Source organism: Sciurus vulgaris (assembly GCF_902686455.1).
Source record: "Sciurus vulgaris genome assembly, chromosome: 1".
Lineage (NCBI taxonomy): Eukaryota > Metazoa > Chordata > Mammalia > Rodentia > Sciuridae > Sciurus > Sciurus vulgaris.
Window position 1 is genome coordinate 80978870 of NC_136461.1, and position 20660 is coordinate 80999529.

The 20660-nt window shown below is 37.4% G+C and overlaps 1 protein-coding gene across 6 annotated transcripts in view; it reads left to right on the plus strand.

The window, feature by feature from the left end:
• CCDC18 (coiled-coil domain containing 18) overlaps positions 1-20660 on the plus strand; it is a 138160-nt gene that overhangs the window by 46818 nt on the left and 70682 nt on the right. For 5 of the 6 annotated variants that reach the window (XR_013764582.1, XM_079144534.1, XM_079144532.1 and 2 more), the window contains exons 16-17: positions 18463-18597; positions 18801-18878. Coding sequence is in view for 5 of the 6 variants with exons in the window: in XM_079144534.1 (XP_079000660.1) it covers positions 18463-18597; positions 18801-18878 (213 nt within the window). In the remaining variant the exon portion in view is untranslated. The remainder of the gene's footprint in view (positions 1-18462; positions 18598-18800; positions 18879-20660) is intronic. The other variant, XM_079144533.1, reaches the window with a different exon arrangement.

The following is a 20660-nucleotide window of genomic DNA, read 5'->3' on the forward strand; positions in this document are numbered from 1 at the left end:
GGTGAGAGAGGCGTGTTAAAATCACCTAGTATTATTGTGTTGTGGTCTATTTGATTTCTGGAATTGAGAGGGATTTGTTTGACATACATGGATGAACCACTGTTTGGGGCATAGATGTTTATGATTGTTATGTCTTCCTGATTTATGGTTTCCTTAAGCAGTATGAAATGTCCTTCTTTATCCCTTCTGACTAACTTTGGCTTGAAGTCCACTTTATCTGATATAAGGATGGAAAACTCCACTTTTTTTACTGAGTCCATGTGTGTGGTAGGTTTTTTTCCCATCCTTTCACCTTTAGTCTGTGGATGTCTTTTTCTATGAGATGAGTCTCTTGCAGGCAGCATATTGTTGGATCTTTCTTTTTAATTCAATCTGCCAGTCTATATCTTTTGATTGATGAGTTTAAGCCATTAACATTCAGGGTTATTATTGAGATATGATTTGTATTCACAGTCATTTGGTTCATTTTTGTTTTTTGACACAACTTGGTTTCTCCTTTATTTGGCTATTCCTTTAGGCTAGTTCCTCCCGTTTCTGATTTGCATCGTTGTATTTCATCTCTTCCTCGTGGAATATTTTACTGAGAATGTTCTGTAGTTCCAGCTTTCTTTTTGTAAATTCCTTTAGCTTTTGTTTATCATGGAAGGATTTTATTTCATCATCAAATCTGAAGGTAAGTTTTGCTTGGTATAAGATTCTTGGTTGGCATCCATTTTCTTTCAGAGCTTAAAAAATGTTGTTCCACCCCCTTCTAGCTTTTAGGGTCTGGGTTGAAAAATCTGCTGATATCTGTATTGTTTTCCCCCGAATGTAATTTGATTCTGTTCTCTCACAGCTTTTAAAATTCTGTCTTTATTTTGTATGTTAGGTATTTTCATTATAATGTGCCTTGGTGTGGGTCTATTGTAATTTTGTATATTTGGAGTCCTATAAGCCTCTTGTACTTGATTTTCCATTTCATTCTTCAGATGTGGGAAATTTTCTGATATTATTTCATTGAATAGATTGTTCATTCCTTTGGTTTGTTTCTCTAAGCCTTCCTCAATCCCAATAATTCTTAAATTTGACCTTTTCATGATATCCCATAATTCTTGTAGATTCTGTTCATGATTTCTTTCCATCTTCTCTGTTTGGTCAACTTTGTTTTCAAGATTAAATATTTTGTCTTCAATATCTGAGGTTCTGTCTTCCAGTGTTCTATCCTATTGGTTGTACTTTCTATGGAGTTTTTAATTTGGTTTATTGTTTCCTTCATATCAAGGATTTCTGTTTGTTTGTTTTTTTTCAGTATCTCTAACTCTTTATTGAAATGATCTTTTGCTTCCTGCATTTGCTTTTTTAACTGTTGAGTAGTACAATCATTCAAAGTCTACATTTGCTCTTTCATCTCCTTGTTTGCTTCCCTAATTGTTTTAATTATGTACGTTATGAACTCCCTTTCGGACGTTTCTTCTGCCATGCTGTCATTGGATTTTATTGATGTAGCATCTACATTTGTTTGGGACATTTTCTTCCCTTGTTTTCTCATATTGGTCAGGTATCTACCCCTCTAGTAGTGAAACTCTGAGATATTGCAGATTTCCTTTATTGACTTATAGTGTCCCTGTAGATTTCCAATAACTCACCTCCTAGCCTTCAATAGCCTGAAGTCTTGGAGGAACTTGATAATGCAGTGATACACAAGGAAACTGCCCCTCTAGGGGTGGTGGCCTTCAGGTGGGGTACATTTCCTGCTGGTGCAGAGGCGCCTCCACTTGTTGACTGATGGTCAGTCAAAAGGGGGACTAGGCTGTGGATTGGGGCATGGCTGGTCTTGGCCTGTGTCTCTGGTTCTACCACTCTGGTGGGAAATCCTTGCCCAGCGGGGAAGACTCACCTGGTGGGGACATCTCGCTGGGCAGCTCTCCTCCGAGAAGTTCTCTTTGGTCCAGAACTCTCATCTGGGCTGGACAACCCTCCTCTGCGACGTTCTCAGGAGTCTGGACCTAATTCCTGGGCCAGGGAGCCTCGCCCTGCAATTGAGACTCTTGTTGGGCAGCCCTCCTCTGTGACGTTCCCTGTTGCCTGGAACTACCACCTGGTCTGGGCAGCCTGGCCCTGTGAAGAACTCTCTTGCTGAGTGGCCCTCCTCTATGACATTCCCTGGGGACTGGACCTACTGCTCAAGCCTGGGACCTTTGCTCTGCACCGAAGCCTCTTGCTGGGTGTTCCTTCTCTACAGTGCTCCCGGTTGTCCAGATTCACGGCTCCAGTGGAGGAGTCTCACTGGGCAAATCTACTCCATGAAGTTCTCTGCATTCTGGGACTACTGACCCGTCCAGGGGTCCTCGCCCAGTGGGAGTGACTCACCCAGCAGCTCTGAGTTGGTCCCGAGTCTCTCAGTACTTCCTCTTCTTGAGTCCTAAGTCCTGTCAAAGGGCCTCCAATCTCCTGTAGGTGTCTCAGGAGGGGAGCTGCCCTTCCGATAATGATGGCCATGCCCTCAGGAAGAATTCAAAATGCCTGCACCTACCTCCAAAGAAGCTGGGGAGCCCCAGTGAGGGTGCGCTGAGTCAGCACAGAGGCAAGTTCAGTGTTCCTCAGCAGTAGGGGGACAGGCAGGCAGGCTCAGCGATGGCATCTGACTTCGGTGTGGGCATCAGGCAGGCTGGCTTGCTCCACATGATGGCGTCCGACCTTGGCAGGGAGTACTTTTAATGTTGGGTTAAAAGTAAAAATTACGTTAGACCAAGAACACAAGACTAAATAAAAAATAGTTCATTTGGATGAGCAAATGGAGGTTGACAAGAAGAGTGTAAGCTTCAATATAGAGTAGTAGACATTATTTTCTCTGAGCAAGAGAAAGAAAAAAGATTTGGGAAAAAAACTGAACAGAACTTAAAGGACCTATGAGACATTATGAGATGTTCTAACCCTCAAATCATCAGAGTCCTAGAAGGATAGGAGCATGAGATTTGTGTAGAAAAATATTTGAAAGAATAAGCTGAGGGATTCCGCCTTTGGGTCTCCTTCTTCCACCTGGGAGAAGTCTACTTTTACTTTTCTTTAATAAAGCTTCTTACTTTCTACTCTGCGCTTGCCTCAGCATGCTTCTCTAAGCGTTATACTTCAACATCTGAGGAAGCAGGACTCGTCACTGGTAAATGGTGGTATCAGATTTGGAGGTCCCACTGAGATCTATGCCGAGACTGCCCATCTCTCAATTGACCCTCAAGCCTATTACTTCTCAACCAGACTTTGACCGTGGACCCCTTGATTGACCTGATTTCTAAAAGGGAACTCCAAACTGCTTGCCCCATGCTGCCCCCTTCCAACTCGAAGCAGCCAGAGCAGTCGTTGCCCACTTTCCTTACAGCAGAGGGACTGTGAAAGAGTGGAGAAGAGCTTGAAAAAGATATTGCCATGGAAATGTGCTTAATCTATGTAAACATTGGACTTCTGGTTTCTGTCAAGAGGGTGAAGCAACTTGTCTCAATCACAGAAAAACAACCCAGGAGAAACTAAAGAAGCAAGAGGAAGGCATGATTTCCGGAATCTAACCACAGTGACCCCAGAGCAATGACAATGAGGCATAAGCAACTCTGGGAAGAAAGGAGGTTGCCTGTTTTTGTTTTTTTTTTTTTTTAATTAATTAATTAATTTTTACCGGTATGAGGTGGGCAGCTGTAACTTGGTTCCTTGGAGAGACTAGATTGGAAGAATATTTGTAAATTCTCATTTATATTTCACCTGCAAAGTGTTTACACATTCATTGCCTGCCCTATCGAGACAGAAATAAGTTCTAACAGTTCAATCATGAATATCAAATTGTGAAAAAATGTGGACTGAGGAGCTGATGGAAACAGGTGTGAACTGACTGGCCATGCATGTTTCATGCCTTCACTGTTCCCCTGCCAACCATCAGGGTTTGTAAAGTATCACCTAAGAAAGCAACTTGAAAGGTGAGACCCACAAGTAGGAGTGGCCTGATGGAACAACAGTGATCAGGAGTGATGGCAGGGGTTCATGGTTATGTGGCCACACTTCACTAAAATCAGGGGCAACTAACTTTTTCTGCCATGTACCAGATAGTAAGTATTTTAGGTATCTTGTGCCATATCATCTTGTTGCCGAAAGCTCGGTCCTTGTCCCTGATGCCAATCCAATAACTAGGATGCGATTTTGAGAAAAAGGGAGAACAGGGTTCCTTGCTTTGCTGGCAAGGGCGAAACACAGGAAATTCCTGTCCCTGAGCCTGTAATTCTGCCCATCAGCAGGAACAGGGGACTTTTAAAGAGGTGATTCAAAGGCTGTATACATTACATGTGCTCTTGGTTGGAGTTGTAATTCATTTGTTAATTTGGGAGATAGTCATTTCTGAGATCTTCTGGTACCATTCCCAAAGTCTGGATTACTAGTTCCTATGGTGGGTATGTATTCAATGCCCAAAATGCAGAGGAAAGGTAATCCTGTTTCCCCTGAGATTAGGAAGGGGTAGAGATTAGGAAGGAGGAAGGAGAGAGGAAGAGAAAGAATCATGTTCATTTAAAAAATAAGTTGCAGTAGAACAAGCAGCAAGGGCTATATTCAAAGCACAAAGTGGACCACTGTTAAAATCTCAGTTACAACTTCTCAACTCTGTCCTTGTAAAGTTAAAGCAGAATATGTGAAAGGAATGGGTGTTTCTGTGTTTTAGAAAACTTTATTTATGAAAACAGACAGTGGGTCAGGTTTGGCCCATGGACCATCATTTGCAGTCCTGTGCCTTATGTTAACCAGATTGACCTACACTCTAATACATGACCTTTTGCTGTTGGTCAGCATGTATTACCAGAAGGAACAGTTGATGTCTCTATGGCACTTGAGGACTGAGTTAACAACAGACGAGGAGTAAAACTTCTATCCAAAAGAGACAAATAATACAATATACAAATTGAAATAGAATTACTGATAGGAGAAGCATTTAAAATATATGAAATAAGGATATTCTAGAATTTGAGGTAAGATATTAGAAAAATAAAGAAAAAGAGTGTAACAGTGGTCCACCTCATGCTTTGAATGTAGTCCTTGCTGCTCTGCCACTGAGGCTTATTTTAAAATAGACATGTTTTCTTTTCCTTTTCTTCCTCTTCCCCTACCTAACCTGGGGGTGAAGAACAGGATTACCTTTTTTTTCCTAACCTGGGCTGAGCACACGCCCACCAGAGGAACCAAGTAATTCAGACTTCAGGGATGCCACCAGAAAAGTCAAGGAAGGGCTGTCTACCATATTAACAAGTGAATCACAACCCCCCAAAGGAAACACCTGGAATGAATCTCTCTTTTTAAAAACCCTTTGTTCTCCCTGATGGATGGCCTGTGCGACAGGAGTTCTGTGTGTTTCTCCCTTCCTAGCAAAGCAATGAAACTTCCTTTTTCTTTTTCTCAAAAAAATACAAAAAACAAAACAAAAAAAACAAATAAGCCAATAACTTTACAAATTTTATCAAGGAAATAAATTTACAAATTCAACGAGATCAAAGAGAATAAAATCAAAGACCACTTTCAGACCCATCAAAATCCTTGCTGAAAACTTAAAAAAACAAAAACTTTAAAGCAGCAATTGAAAAAAACAATAAATAAATAGAAGGAAGACCAGAAGAACATAGAAAGTAGAGAAGGGAGAGGGAGAGGAAGAAGAAAAGTGGAAGTAGTAGAGAATGAAATGGAGCAAATTAAATTCCATGCATGTATGAAGATGTCAAAATGAACCCTAGTCTTTTTTTTTTTAAGAGTTTAACTTTTATTTTATTTGTTTTCATGTGGTTCTCACAATCGAACTCAGGGCCTCACCTATGCTAAGCAAGCACCTTACCACTGAGCTTCAATCCCAGCCCTGAACCCCACTCCTATGTATAACTATAATGCATTCTTATGTATAACTGTAATGCACTAATAAGAAAATAACCTTGAAAACAACCAGAGATAAACACAGCAACTAGGTATTAAAGATTAATATTACTACACATTTCTCATCAAAAACCATGGAGAGCCAGGCACAGTGGTGCATGCCTGTGTAATCCCAGCAACACAGGACACTGAGGCAGGAGGATTGTAAGTTTGAGATCAGCCTCAGCAGCTTAGGGAGGCCCTAAGCAACTTAGGGAGAACCTATCTCAAAATAAAAAATAAAAAGGACTGTGGATATAGCTCTGTGGTTAAGTATCCCTGGGTTTAATCCCGGATACCAAAACAAACAAACGAAAAACCCCATGGAGATAAGAAAACAGAAGAGTAACATTATTTTAGTGCTCAGAGAAGATTTATCACCCTAGAATTTTATGTTCAGCAATTGTTCTAAAAGAAATACTAAAGGTTCTTCAGGTAAAAGAAAACTAATACAACAGAGAAACTTAGGACCTCAGAAATGAAGGGCTGCAAAAATAGAAAATATTTGGATAAATTACTTTTTGACAAGACATGATGGTGTAATATGTGTAAAAACTACAAAATAAAGGAAGAGGGTAAGTAGACTTGTATTCTTATGAAGTTCTATTCTACATTTCACTTTGGCAAAAATACTGAATAGACAGTGAAAAGTTTAAACATGTGTGTTATAATCCCTACAGCAACCACTAAAAAAATGTTGAGATAAAATAGAAAGATACAATAGATAAAATGGAAATCTGAACACATCCTAATAATGTAGGAGAAGCCAGTGGAAAAAAAATACTAATACCAAAGTAGACTTCTGTTGGGGGCTGTGCCATGCAGACGGCGCCAGGGTGGTGCCTGGCAGTCAGCCAGAGGTTGTCGGCAGGGAGGAGGTTAATTGACATAAGCACACTCAGGTGATTTATCTTCCACGCACACAATGCATGCGCATGTGTTCTTGAGCACTCCTAATCCTGCCTGCTCAGACAACTAGCATCTTGCCTAATCTTTGCATAAGAGGCGAGGCCCTACCCTCCGCTTCCTGGAGGGAATATAAGCGGGCAGTAGGCGGAAGGCAAGGAGCAGCAGCTAGTAGAAAGAAGCAGAGAAGCCATTAGCAGAAAGGAAGAAGAAGAAGCAGTAAGCAGATAGAAGCAGCGAGTAGGGGCAGCAGCGGAAGGCAGATCGCAGAGCGGAGAACTGAGAACACATCTTTAGTTTGCAGATCACAGATCGCAGTACATGGGACACATCACTAAAGCACCTTAGGTAGATGCACCCTTAGTTCACAGGATGCAGGACACACCTTTAAGAAGAAGCAGCAGAACTAAGAAGATATAGATCTCTGAAAGTATAGTCTCTCTCTCTTAAGCAAAGCCTCTTTTCTCTCTCCTCTCAAAGCAAGTAAGCCTCATTTCCTCTACCCTCCATAAACAAGCAAGCAAGCAAGCAAGGAAGCAGCCCAGAAATAGAAGTAGCTCAGTTTCCAGTCCACCTCTGATAAATACCCGAGCAAATTGTTGCTGCAGGCGGTGACAAATATCTGTGGATTTGGTACCGCACAGAGCCAGCGACAGACTTTAGATTATAGAAAATTATCAGGAACAGAGGCACTGCATAACAATAAAATGCTCAATTCATCAAGATTATGTAACAATTCTAAAAGCACATATACTTACCAGTAGAATTTCAGAATACACAAAGAAAATTAAGAAGGCTGAAAGGAGAAATTAACCCAAAATTAAAGTTGAAGATGTCAATACTACTCTTCTATAGTTGTAGGACAAGTAGTCCAAAAAAAGTCAACAAGGGTCTAGAACACATCTTAATAACACTTTCAACCAAATTAATATAATTGTTGTTTATAGAGTACTCTAACCAATGACAAAAAATATACATTCTTCTCAAGTGTACTTGAAATATTTACAATATACACCATATCCTGGGTCATAAAATAAATCTTATCAAATTTAAAATAATTGAAACCCAATGTGAAATGTTCTCTGTCAATAATGGAAATTAGGCTAGAAACCAATAACAGAAATATTTGGGAAATAAGCAAATATTTAGAAATTAAATAATGCACCTCTAAATAGTCCATTGGACAAAGAATTGAGTCTCAAGGGATATTGAAAATATTTTGAATTGAATGAAAATGAAAACACAATATATCAAAATTTGTGGTGGGATGCAGTTAAAGTAGTTTTTAGAGGGATATTTATAGCATTAAATGTATGAGAAAAAAAGAATAATCAGTGATCTAAACTTCAAATTTATGAAACTGAACAGAAGAGCAAAATCAACTCATAACAAGGAGAGAAATGAAAATAATTAAATTAACTGAGAAGCAAACACCAATAAGGAAAATTATTGAAACCAAAATCTGGTTCTTTGAAAAGAATTAATAAAATTTATAAATCTATAGCCAGTCTAACCAAGGGAAAAAAAAGAAAATACAAATTACCTGTATTAGAAATAAGATAAATATACTACAATAGATTACATAGATATAAGATGCAAACTAATACAACTTGAGAAATAGATAACCTGAATACTTCTATATATATTAAAAATCGGTTTCATGGTTTTAAAACTTTCCATAAAAAGAAAATTTTAGGTCTAGATAGTTTCACTGGTAAATGCTTTCAAAAATGAGGAAGAAACAGCACCAGTATTATATAGTCTCTGCCAAAATACAGAAGAGGAAGAATCACTTCCCAACTTATTTTGGCTACTATTACTCTGATACCATGTGAGACAAAACCAAAAAGGAAATACAGACTAATAAGCCTGATGAACATCAAAGCAAAACCCTATACAAAAATTTAGCCCCCTCTTGTGTGTATATGAAAGAGAGAGAGATATGTTTCTCCTGGGAACAGAAGGCTGATTCAACATTCAGAATTGAATCAATGTAATCTACCATATTAACAGACAAAAATCTAAATGATCATATCAACAGATGCAGAAAGAGTACTTAACAAAATTCAACTTTCCCTCATGAAAAATCTCTCAGCCACATAGGAATGGAAAGGGGATTTCCATGTAGGGCATCTATATAAATACTTAGTAGATAATATTATACTTAATGATAAAAGATTGAATACTTTCCCCCTAAGTTTGTTAACAAGGCAAAAACATGTGCTGTCATCAGTGCTCTTTAGTGTCTCTCTAGAAAGCCAATGCAATGAGCAAGAAAAAAGAAAGCTGTCCCTTTTTACAGACAACATGATTATCAATGCTGAAAAATTTCAAAGAATCTTCAAAAACTAAAATTGTTAAGTGAACAAGGACATAGTGTACAAGCAAGGTCAACATATAAAACACTGTATTTCTTATAATTTTCCTGTGTACATGTGTGAATGCACCATAGTGAAGCCCACCATTGTGCATATCCATAAGAATGGGTTCCTAATTAGAATAAAATATATTTTATGCTTCTATAATTATATCAAAATGAATTCTGTCATGAATAACTAAAAAGAACCAATAAAATTTAAAACTTTCATATTTCTATATTCTACCAGTGAACAATTAGAAACCCAAAAATTTTAAAATAGTACTATTTACAATAGCTCCAAAAATATAATGCTTAGGTATAAATGCTTACGATCTGTATTTACAAAATGTTGATGAAGGAAACCAAAGAAGACCTAAGTAAATGGAGAGAAGTACCATTTCTTTGTGGTTGGAAGTATTCAGGGTGTCAACTTACTATAAATGGATCTATAAATTAAATGTGTTGCCAGTTAAAATTCCAGTCAAAATTTGTGTGTATATAGGTAGGTAGCTGGTTTTAAAATTCATAGTGGAAAGGCAAAGGAACTAGTACAGCCAAAGCAAGTGGAAAAAAGAATAAAGTTGGAGGATTCATGCGGCAAGATTTTTATTAAAGCTCTAGTAATCAATACAGTATGGTATTAGCAAATAGATAGGTACTAATGAACATATTAGAGAAATCTAGAAATAGATCCAGCTGATGTGATCATTTGATTTTTCCTTTTTTTCTTTTTTCTTTTTTTTTTTTTTTGCAGTGCTGGTAATTGAACTGGGGGTCTTGTATATGCTAGGCAAGTGCTCTACCACTGAGCTATATTCCCAGCTCTAATCATTTGACTTTTGATAGAGGTACAAGGGCAATTCAAAATGGATAAAGGGTAGTCCTTCAGCCTGTGATGCTTGAATAATTGGGTATCCATATACAAAACAATACATCCTCATGAATGTATACCTTAATATGAAAAGTGATTAGAAATGGGTCATAGACTGAAATATAAAATTTTCTAAATCTATAAAACTCTTAAAAGAAAGTTCTCATGACCTTTGGTTAGGATAACAGTTCTTAGATATGATACCAAAACTACCCAAAGGGAAAAAACAACAGATAAATTGGAATATACCAACATTAAAGACTTTCGTGCTGTGAAAGAAAATGAAAGATAAGCTACGGTGGAGAAAGTATTTGTAAAATCTCATATCCAACAAAAACTTGTACCTATCATAAATTAAAAACTCTCAAAACTTATCAATAAATAGCCAGTTTTTTTTTTTTTTCCCACTATTTTTTTCTTGGTATCAGGGATTGAACCCAGGGGTACTTAACCACTGAGCCAAATCCCATCCCTTTTAAAAAAATATTTTATTTAGAGATGGGATCTTGATAAGTTGTTTAGGGCCTTGCTAAATTGCTGAGACTGACTGAACTTGTGATCCTCTTGCTTCAGCCTCCCCAGCCTTTGGGATTACAGGCATGCATCATTATGCCCAGCTTACATTTTTTATTGAGGCATTATTATTGTACATAATGGTGGGCTTTGTTGTTACATATTCATAAAATGCACACAATGTAATTTGGAGAGTGTCATTCCCCTGTATTTCTCCTCTCCCTTCTCTCCTCCCTCTCACTGATCCTTTTCCTCTATTCTGATCTCCTTTTGATTTTCATGAGATTCTGCCCCCCATCCTTTCTTTTCCTTTTTTCTCCCTAGCTTCCATATATGAAAGAAAACAATATGACCCTTGACCTTCTGAAATGACTTATTTTAGTTATCATACTGTTCTCAAATTCTGTCGATTTTCCTGCAAATGGCATACTTTCATTTTTCTTTATGGTTGAATAAAACTCCATTATGAACATACATATACCACATTTTCTTTATCCATTCACCTGTTGATAGATGCCTAGATTAGTTCTATAGTTTGACTATTTTGAATTGTGCTGGGTATGCTATAATATGATGACTTTAATTCTGTAGGCTAAATACTGAGAAATGATATATCTGGGTCTTATGGTGGTTCTATTCCTAGTCTGTTGAGGAACCTTCATACTGATTTCCAAAGTGATTGTAATAATTTACCATCCCAACAGTGTAAGTGTTCCTTTTTTTCCATCTTCTCTCCAGCATTGATTATTGTTATTGATATTGTTATTGTTTGTATTCTTGATGGCTGCCATTCTGACTGAATACCTGGTCTTTTTTTAAATATACATTTTTTTATACCTTTATTTTATTTATTCATTTTATGTGGTACTGAGGATCAAACCCAGTGCCTCACACATGCGAGGCAAGCACTCTACCACAGTTCTAGCCCCAAATACTGGTCTTTTAAATGGACAAAATTAAATAAATAAATACGCAAAAGATTTAAACAGACACTTCACAAAAAAAGATGGCAAATAAGCATATGAAAATGTGCTCAACATGAGTAAAGCATATTACAAGTATGGAAAAATACCACTACATTCCTATTAGAATGCCAAAATGGTGTGTGTAGTGGGTGCTTGTTAATAGCAAATGCTGGTCAGGATGCAAAACACCTAGAATTGTCATGTTTTTGGTAAGAATGCATAATGTACAACTACTTTGGAAAACTATTTAATGTATAGTTCTAACATATTTTGACATGTTAAAACTTAGAACTATACCTCCTCCCTCTTCAAAATAAGGGAAAAATGTTATTGTATGTAGTTAATTTTTAAAGAGTCTATCATCTAGTATTATTGCCAAGATCTTAGTTTATATTTTCCAAACTGTTTTTTCTTACTTAAATGTGTATAGCATAGTCATACCTCAGCATCATGGGGAATTGGTTCCAGAACATCCCCATGGGTACCAAATTCCAGGAATGCTCAAGACCATTATGAAAAATAATGTATTGTTTGCACAAAACCTCTTCCTGTATGCTTCAAACCATCTCTAGATTTCTTAAAACATCGAATGCAATGTAAATGCTATAAATAGTTGTTATATTGTATTGTTTAGGGAATAATGGCAAGGAAAAAATAGGCGTATTCATGGTCAGTACAGAGGTAATTTTTTAAAAATATTTTCAGTCTATGAATGTTGGAATCCACAGAGGGTAGAAGTTGTAGATACGGAGGATCAACTGAACACATACAGACACACACAAAGTAAACATTTTTTTGGTGGGTACCTGGAATCGAACTCAGGAGCACTTGACCACTGAACCACACCCCCAGCCCTATTTTTTGTATATTATTTAGAGACAGGGTCTCACTGAGTTGCTTAGCACCTCACTTTTGCCGAGGCTGGTATTGAACTCAAGATCCTCCTGCCTCAGCCTCCCAAGCCACTGGGATTATAGGCATGCACGACTGTGCACTGTGTAAACATTATTTTTAATAGTTGCATTTTACAGAATTGTTACCATTTGAGTTGTTCCTGTTCAGAATTATGACTAATCTTTTTGTCAACTTTATTGTAAAACTATGTTTTCTACATTTTAGATTATTATTTTATAATAGGTCCTTAAAAAGTGGTTTACTGATTTAGAAGATAAAAAGTATTTTTCAAATGAGTCTATCCCTGAGGGTTTCTTCAGTGATCAATATGAGAGTGTCAGAGATTCTAGGAAAACATTACATTTAAAATCACCCTTGGAGTTAATCTTCACCCCCTTTTAAAAAATTTCCTTCTTACTTAATAGGATCCAGAATTTATTTCCCCCTTTTGCTTACTAGAAAGTTTAACTTGTATATATTGCTTTTTCCATAGTACCTTTTTTTTCCCCCCCCATTAAGTGTCATCATTCGCTTACCAGTGAGATCATTCCTCTTCTGGATTTTTGAGATTGGCTTATCTCACTTAACATGATATTCTCCAATTTCATCCATTTGCCTGCAAATGCCATAATTTTATTATTCTTTATAGCTGAGTAATATTCCATTGTATATATATATACCACAGTTTCTTTATCCACTCATCAATTGAAGGGCATCTAGGTTGGTTCCATAGTCTGGCTATTGTGAATTGAGCCACTATGAACATTGATGTGGCTGTATCTCTGTAGTGTGCTGATTTTAAGTCCTTTGGGTATAGGCCAAGGAGTGGGATAGCTGGGTCAAATGGTAGGTCCATTCCAAGTTTTCTAAGGAATCTCCACACTGCTTTCCAGAGTGGCTGCACTAATTTGCAGTCCCACCAGCAATGTATGAGTGTACCTTTTTCCCCACATCCTCTCCAACACCTATTGTTGCTTGTGTTCTTGATAATCACCATTCTGATTGGGGTGAGATAGAATCTTAGAATTCTCTAGAAATTTCTCTAGAAATTTGTCAATGTCTTCGGTAGTTTCTATTTTGTTGGAATACAGATTTTCAAAGTAGCTTCTCATTATGTTCTGTATCTCAGTGGTGTCTGTTGTGATATTTCCTTTTGCATCATGTATTTCAGTAATTTGAGTCTTCTCGCTCCTTCTCTTTGTTAGTGTGGCTAAGGATTTGTCTATTTTGTTTACTTTCTCAAAGAATCAACTTTTTGTTATGTCAATTTTTTGAATAGTTTCTTTTGTTTCAATTTCATTGATTTCAGCTCTGATTTTAATTACTTCCTGTCTTCTTCTACTTTTGCTGTTATTCTGTTCTTCTTTTTCTAGGGCTTTGAGCTCTAATGTTAGGTCATTTAATTGTTGACTTTTCATTCTTTTCTGGAATGTGCTCCATGCAATGAATTTTCCTCTTAGTACCACTTTCATAGTGTCCCAGAGATTTTGATATGTTGTATCATCATTCTCATTGACCTCTAAGAATTTTTTAATCTCCTCCCTGATGTTTTTTGTTATCCATGTTTCATTCAATAGCATATTATTTAGTCTCCAAGTGTTGGAGTAATTTCCTTTTTTTACTTTGTCATTGATTTCTACTCTCAGTCCATTATGATCTGATAGAGCACAAGGCAGTATCTCTAGTTTTTTGCATTTCCTAAGGGCTGCTTTGTGGCATAACATATGGTCTGTTTTCGAAAAGGTTCCATGTGCTGCTGAGAAGAAAGTGTATCCGCTCATTGATGGAAGGAATATTCTATATATGTCTATTAAGTCTAGGTTATTGATTGTGTTATTGAGTTCTCTGGTTTCTTTGGTTAGATTTTGTTTGGAAGATCTATCTAGTGGTGACAGCGGTGCGTTAAAGTCGCCCAGAATTATTGTGTTGTGGTCTATATGATTCCTGAAATTGAGAAGGATTTGTTTGATGTACAGGGATGCACCATTGTTTGGGGCATAAATATTTACTATCGTTATGTCTTCCTGATTTATGGTTCCCTTAAGCAGTATGAAATGTCCTTCTTTATCCCTTCTGACTAACTTTGGCTTGAAGTCCACTTTATCTGATATACGGATGGAAACCCCCGCTTTTTTACTGGGTCCATGTGCGTGGTAGGTTTTTTCCCATCCTTTCACCTTTAGTCTGTGGATGTCTTTTTCTATAAGATGAGTCTCTTGCAGGCAGCATATTGTTGGGTCTTTCTTTTTAATCCATTCTGCCAGTCTATGTCTTTTGATTGATGAGTTTAGGCCATTAACGTTCAGGGTTATTATTGAGAAATGATTTGTATTCCCAGTCATTTGGCTTATTTTTGGTTTTTAAGTTGGCTTGGTTTCTTCTTTGAGTGGTTTTTCTCTAAGGTAGTTCCTCCCTTTGCTGACCTACATTTTTGTTTTTCATTTCCTCCTCATGGAATATTTTGTTGAGAACATTCTGTAGTGCAGGCTTTCTATTTGTAAATTCTTTTAACTTTTGTTTATCATGGAAGGATTTTATTTCATCTTCAAATCTGAAGGTTAGTTTTGCTGGGTATAGGATTCTTGGTTGGCAACCATGTTCTTTCAGAGCTTGAAATATGTTGGTCCAGGCCCTTCTAGCTTTTAGAGTCTGGGTTGAGAAGTCTGCTGCTATCCGTATTGATCTCCCCCTATATGTAATCTGATGCTTTTCTCTCACGGCCTTCAAAATCCTACCTTTATTTTGAATGTTAGGCATTTTCAGTGTAATGTGCCTTGGTGTGGATCTGTTGTGATTTTGTGCATTTGGTGTTCTGTAAGCCTCTTGTATTTGATTTTCCATTTCATTCTTCAGGTTTGGGAAATTTTCTGATATTATTTCATTGAATAGGTTGTTCATTCCTTTGGTTTGTATCTCTGTGCCTTCCTCAATCCCAATAATTCTTAAATTTGGTGTTTTCATGATGTCCCATAGTTCTTGGAGATTCTGTTCATGATTTCTTCCCATCTTCTCTGTTTGGGAGACTTTATTTTCAAGATAAATATTTTGTCTCATTGTCTGAGGATTTGTCTTCCAAGTGGTCTAGTCTGTTGGTGATGCTTTCCATTGAGTTTTTTATTTGGTTTATTGTCTCCTTCATTTCAAGGATTTCCGTTTGTTTTTTTTTTTTTTTTTTTTTTTGAGAATCTATCTCTTTGTTGAAATGATCTTTTGCTTCCTGCAGGTGCTCTTTCAGCTTATTGGTATTATCATTCATTGCCTGCATTTGCTCTCTTATCTCATCCTTTGCTTCGCGAATCATCTTAATCATGTATAATCTGAAGTCCTTTTCTGACATTTCTTCTAACATACTGTCATTGGATTCTATTACTATAGAATCTAGATTTGTTTGGATCATTTTCTTGCCTTGTTTTTTCATGTTGTTCATGTATCTTCCCCTCTAGCGCTGCAGATCTGGGGTATTGCAGATTTCCCCCTATAGGCTTATAGTGGCCCTATAGGTTTCCAAAACCCTTTCTTTAAAGGAAGATCAATATTAGCAGTGCCCAAATCAGACACTGCAATCCTAGACCAAATAGCCCCTATGGAGACAATAACATCATGTAAATAAGGGAGAAAACGACTCTGAGGGAATAGGTAAACAGAAGGAAAAGAAAGCAAGAAACGTAACGAAATAAAAACTTAAATTTTTTTTTAAAAAAGGAAAAAAAAGAAAATCTACTGTATAATAGTCATATACTAATGAAACCTCCCAGTGTTCAGTAGCCTGATGCATGAGAGGTACCTGACCATGAGCTTCAAGCCTCCAGCAGGCGTCTCAGGATGGGATTTGCTCCACCCGAAGATCAGAGCTACGGCTTCCAGGATTATCCAAGATGGCTGCTCTGGCTTCCAAATGTGTTGGCAAATGGGGAGCTGCAGCTCAGGGGTGGACGTGGTCAGCTGGAGGTCCTGGAGACAGGATGCAGTTGGTCTAGCAGTGGTCCTGGAGTCGGGTGTGTTTGGTGTGGTTGTGGGATCCAGGAGGCCGGGTGCAATCAGTTGGTCTGGGTTCCCGGTGATAGGGCACAGTTACTTGGTCTGGGGTTCCTGGCAGCAGGGAGCAGTCAGTTGATGTGAGGGCCCCAGAGGCAGGAAGTGATCGGTTGGGCTGAGGGATCCTGGAGTTTGGACTCAGTCAGTTCGCCCAGGGGTCCTACAGGGCCTGGCTGTTGTCTCAAAATGGCGGCAGCCACGTGCAATCAAACCTGCAGGTACTGCAACAGCGAACCTCCAGGCAGCAGTAGGCAGCTGGCTCTCCACTGGCGGTCTGCGGTCAATCTGCTGGCAGCTGTTGGACGATCGGGAGGTGAACCTCGAGCGCCGGGCGATGGACAGGCAAAAGGCAGGCAAATGGCGGAGGACAGACGCCTGACAGTGAGCAATCTGCTCTCAAAAAAGGCGTCGATATGCTGGCAGATTGCAGGTGACCACAGCAGACAAATGGGGCAAAGAGCAGGGGATCAATAAGCCGCAAAAACTGCCTCACCGAGGAACAGATATCCTCTGCTTGAATCCTGCGTTGCGGAGTGACAAGGAACGCAGCCTCCCTCTAGACCACCATCTTGGATCCCTCTCCATAGTATCTTAAATTGCTTAAAAAGCCTCTAATTTCTGATGTGTTCTTTCATTGTTTTCATTTGATCATTTTCATTTCATAATTTCTTGGTATTGAATATTCTAGTTAATCCTGTAGCTGCCATATTCTTATTATATGGATGTATGTGTGATATATATATATATGCATATATTTATGTCACTAGCTATAACATCATTCTTGTATTTGTGTATACCTACATAATATATATACATAAATATACACATTGGGTAATTTCATATTTTGTTTTTGAAAAAAGTGTTTTAGAACTTGGATGATACCAATTATTGGTGAAGTTGTGGGGAGTGGGAAATCTTATATACTTCTAATCAGTGTGTAAATTTTGATGCACTTTGAAAAGAAATACCTCTTGAAATTGAAAATGTGCATATCTTACAACAAGGAATTCTACTTTTAGGTGGTCTATTCTAGAGAAACTCTTACATGTACATAAAGAGGCATGTACAAAGAATGTTATTACAGCACTATCATTCGAGTAAAAATGCAGAATAACTGTTCCTAGGTAGATGAGTAGAGAAATTATTCTTTTTTTAAATTTATTTTTTATGTGTCGATGAACCTTTATTTTATTTATTTATTTATATGTGGTGCTGAAAATTGAACCCAGTGCCTCACATATGCTAGGCAAACACTCTACCACTGAGCCACAACCCCAGCCCATTACAGTAGAATCTTATACTTCTCTAAGGTAAATGAACTAGATCTATGTATATCAATGTGGATAAATATCTAAAACAATATCAAGTAAAAAAAGCAACTGGTCCAGACTTAGAATTATTGATATCACTTATGTAAATTTTCCTTCCTTTTTCTTTTTCTTTTTAAAAAAAATTTTTAGTGTAGATGGATACAGTATCTTTTTTATTTATTTACATATTTTTATGTGGTGCTGAGCATCAAAACCAGTGCCTTACACGTGTTAGGCAAGTGATCTGGCACTGAGCCACACCCCAGCCCCTCTTCTGTGTAAATTTTCAAGACAGAAAACTACATATTGTTCATGGATATACATATGTAGTAAAAGCACAAAAAACATATATAAGAATGAAACATACCAGACAATACAGACCGGTTTCAGCATAGAATAGATAAAGGAGGAAGTGAAAAAAGACAGGCATGTGATTTTATTTCTTCCTTTTTTCTTTTTTCATTACTGGGTATTTAACCCAGGGTCTCATACCTTGTCGGGAAACAGTGCACGACTGAGCTACATCTGCAACCCTTCATTTATTCTTTTTAATCTGAGAAACTGAAGGATATCTGCAAAATGCAAAAATCTATGTAATTTCAGTGGTAGTTTAACATGTATTGTATTCTTTACTGTATATTTAAAATGTTTGAAATTTTTTTTTTAATTTAGTATGAAAATTAATCCTGTTTTTATGTTTAGCTTGAAGCTCAACTAGAGAAAAAAGACCAACAATTTAAAGAACAAGAAAAGACTATGTCCATGTTGCAACAAGATATAATATGTAAACAGCATCATCTTGAATCACTAGATAGACTCTTGACGGAAAGCAAAGGGGTAAAGTCATCTTTATAAAAGTGCTATGTAAAAGCTAATAGTTTATCTTTCTGTGACATACCTTAATCCTAATCAAATCACTTATTTAATAACTTGTTACTAATACAAAAATGATTATTCACATTCCTATATTTTTCCTACATACATACATATATATATGTATGTTTATATATGTGTGTATGGGTGTGTGTATATGTTTTCAGGAAATGGAAAAGGAGAATATGAAGAAAGATGAAGCTTTGAAAGCATTACAGAATCAAGTATCTGAAGAATCAATCAAGGCTAGTATGCTAATACTTTTTGTTTTTCTTTTTGAAGACAGTTCACACATAAATTGTAAAAATCATATGCATAAGAGTTGAGTAAAAGCTGAAGATTTGACTTGACTCAGCGAACTTTCTGTTGTTTTATTTTATTTTTTTTAGTTTTTATTTTTTTTATTGTAAACAAATGGGATACATGTTGTTTCTCTGTTTGTACATGGCGTAAAGGCATACCATTTGTGTAATCATAAATTTACATAGAGCAATGTTGTTTGATTCATTCTGTTATTTTTTTCCCTTCCCCCCACCCCTCCCACCCCTCTTTACCCTCTATACAGTAGTTCCTTCCTCCATACTTGCCCCGCTCCCTAACCCTAACTCTAACCCTTCCCTCCCCCCCCATTATGTGTCAACCTCCACTTATTAGCGATATCATTCGTCCTTTGGCTTTTTGAGATTGGCTTATCTCAATTAGCATGATATTCTCCAATTTCATCCATTTGCCTGCAAATGTCATAATTTTATCATTCTTTATGGCTGAGTAATATTCCATAGTATATATATACCACAGTTTCTTTATCCACTCATCAATTGAAGGGCATCTAGGTTGGTTCCACAGTCTGGCTATTGTGAATTGAGCAGCTATGAACATTGATGTGGCTGTATTTCTGTAGTATGCAGATTTTAAGTCCTTTGGGTATAGGCCAAGGAGTGGGATAGCTGGGTCAAATGGTGGTTCCATTCCAAGTTTTCTAAGGAATCTCCACACTGCTTTCCATAGCGGCTGCACTAATTTGCAGCCCCACCAGCAGTGTATGAGTGTACCTTTCTCCCCACATCCTCGCCAACACCTGTTGTTGCTCGTATTCTTGATAATCGCCATTCTAATTGGGGTGAGATGGAACCTTAGGGTGGTTTTGATTTGCATTTCTCTTATTACTAGAGATGTTGAACATTTTTCCATATGTTTGTTGATTGCTTGTAGATCTTCTTCTGTGAAGTGTCTATTCATTTCCTTAGCCCATTTGTTGACTGGACTGTTTGAATTCTTGGAGTAGAGTTTTTTGAGTTCTTTATAGATTCTGGAGATTAGTGCTCTATCTGAAGTATGATTGGCAAAGATATTCTCCCACTCTGTAGGCTCTTTTTTCGCATTGCTGATAGTTTCCTTTGCTGAGAGAAAGCTTTTTAGTTTGAATCTATCCCAGTGGTTGATTCTAGCTTTTATTTCTTGTGCTATGGGAGTCCTGTTAAGGAAGTCTGGTCCTAGACCAACAAGATGAAGATTTGGACCTACTTTTTCTTCTATAATCTGCAGGGTCTCTGGTCTGATTCCGAGGTCCTTAATCCATTTTGAGTTTAGTTTGGTGCATGGTGAGAGATATGGGTTTAGTTTCATTCTGTTGCATATGGATTTCCAATTCTCCCAGCACCATTTGTTGAAGAGGCTATCTTTTCTCCATTGCATATTTTTGGCCCCTTTGTCTAGTATGAGAAAATTGTATTTATTTGGGTTTGTGTCCGTGTCCTCTATTCTGTACCATTGATCTACCTTTCTATTTTGGTACCAATACCATGCCGTTTTTGTTACTATTGCTTTGTAGTAGAGTTGAAGATCTGGTATTGCAATACCCCCTGTTTCACTCTTCCTGCTAAGGATTGCTTTAGCTATTCTGGGTTTCTTATTCTTCCAGATGAATTTCATAATTGCCTGCTCTATTTCTGTAAGGTACGTCATTGGGATTTTAATTGGAATTGCATTGAATTTGTATAGCACTTTAGGTAGTATGGCCATTTTGA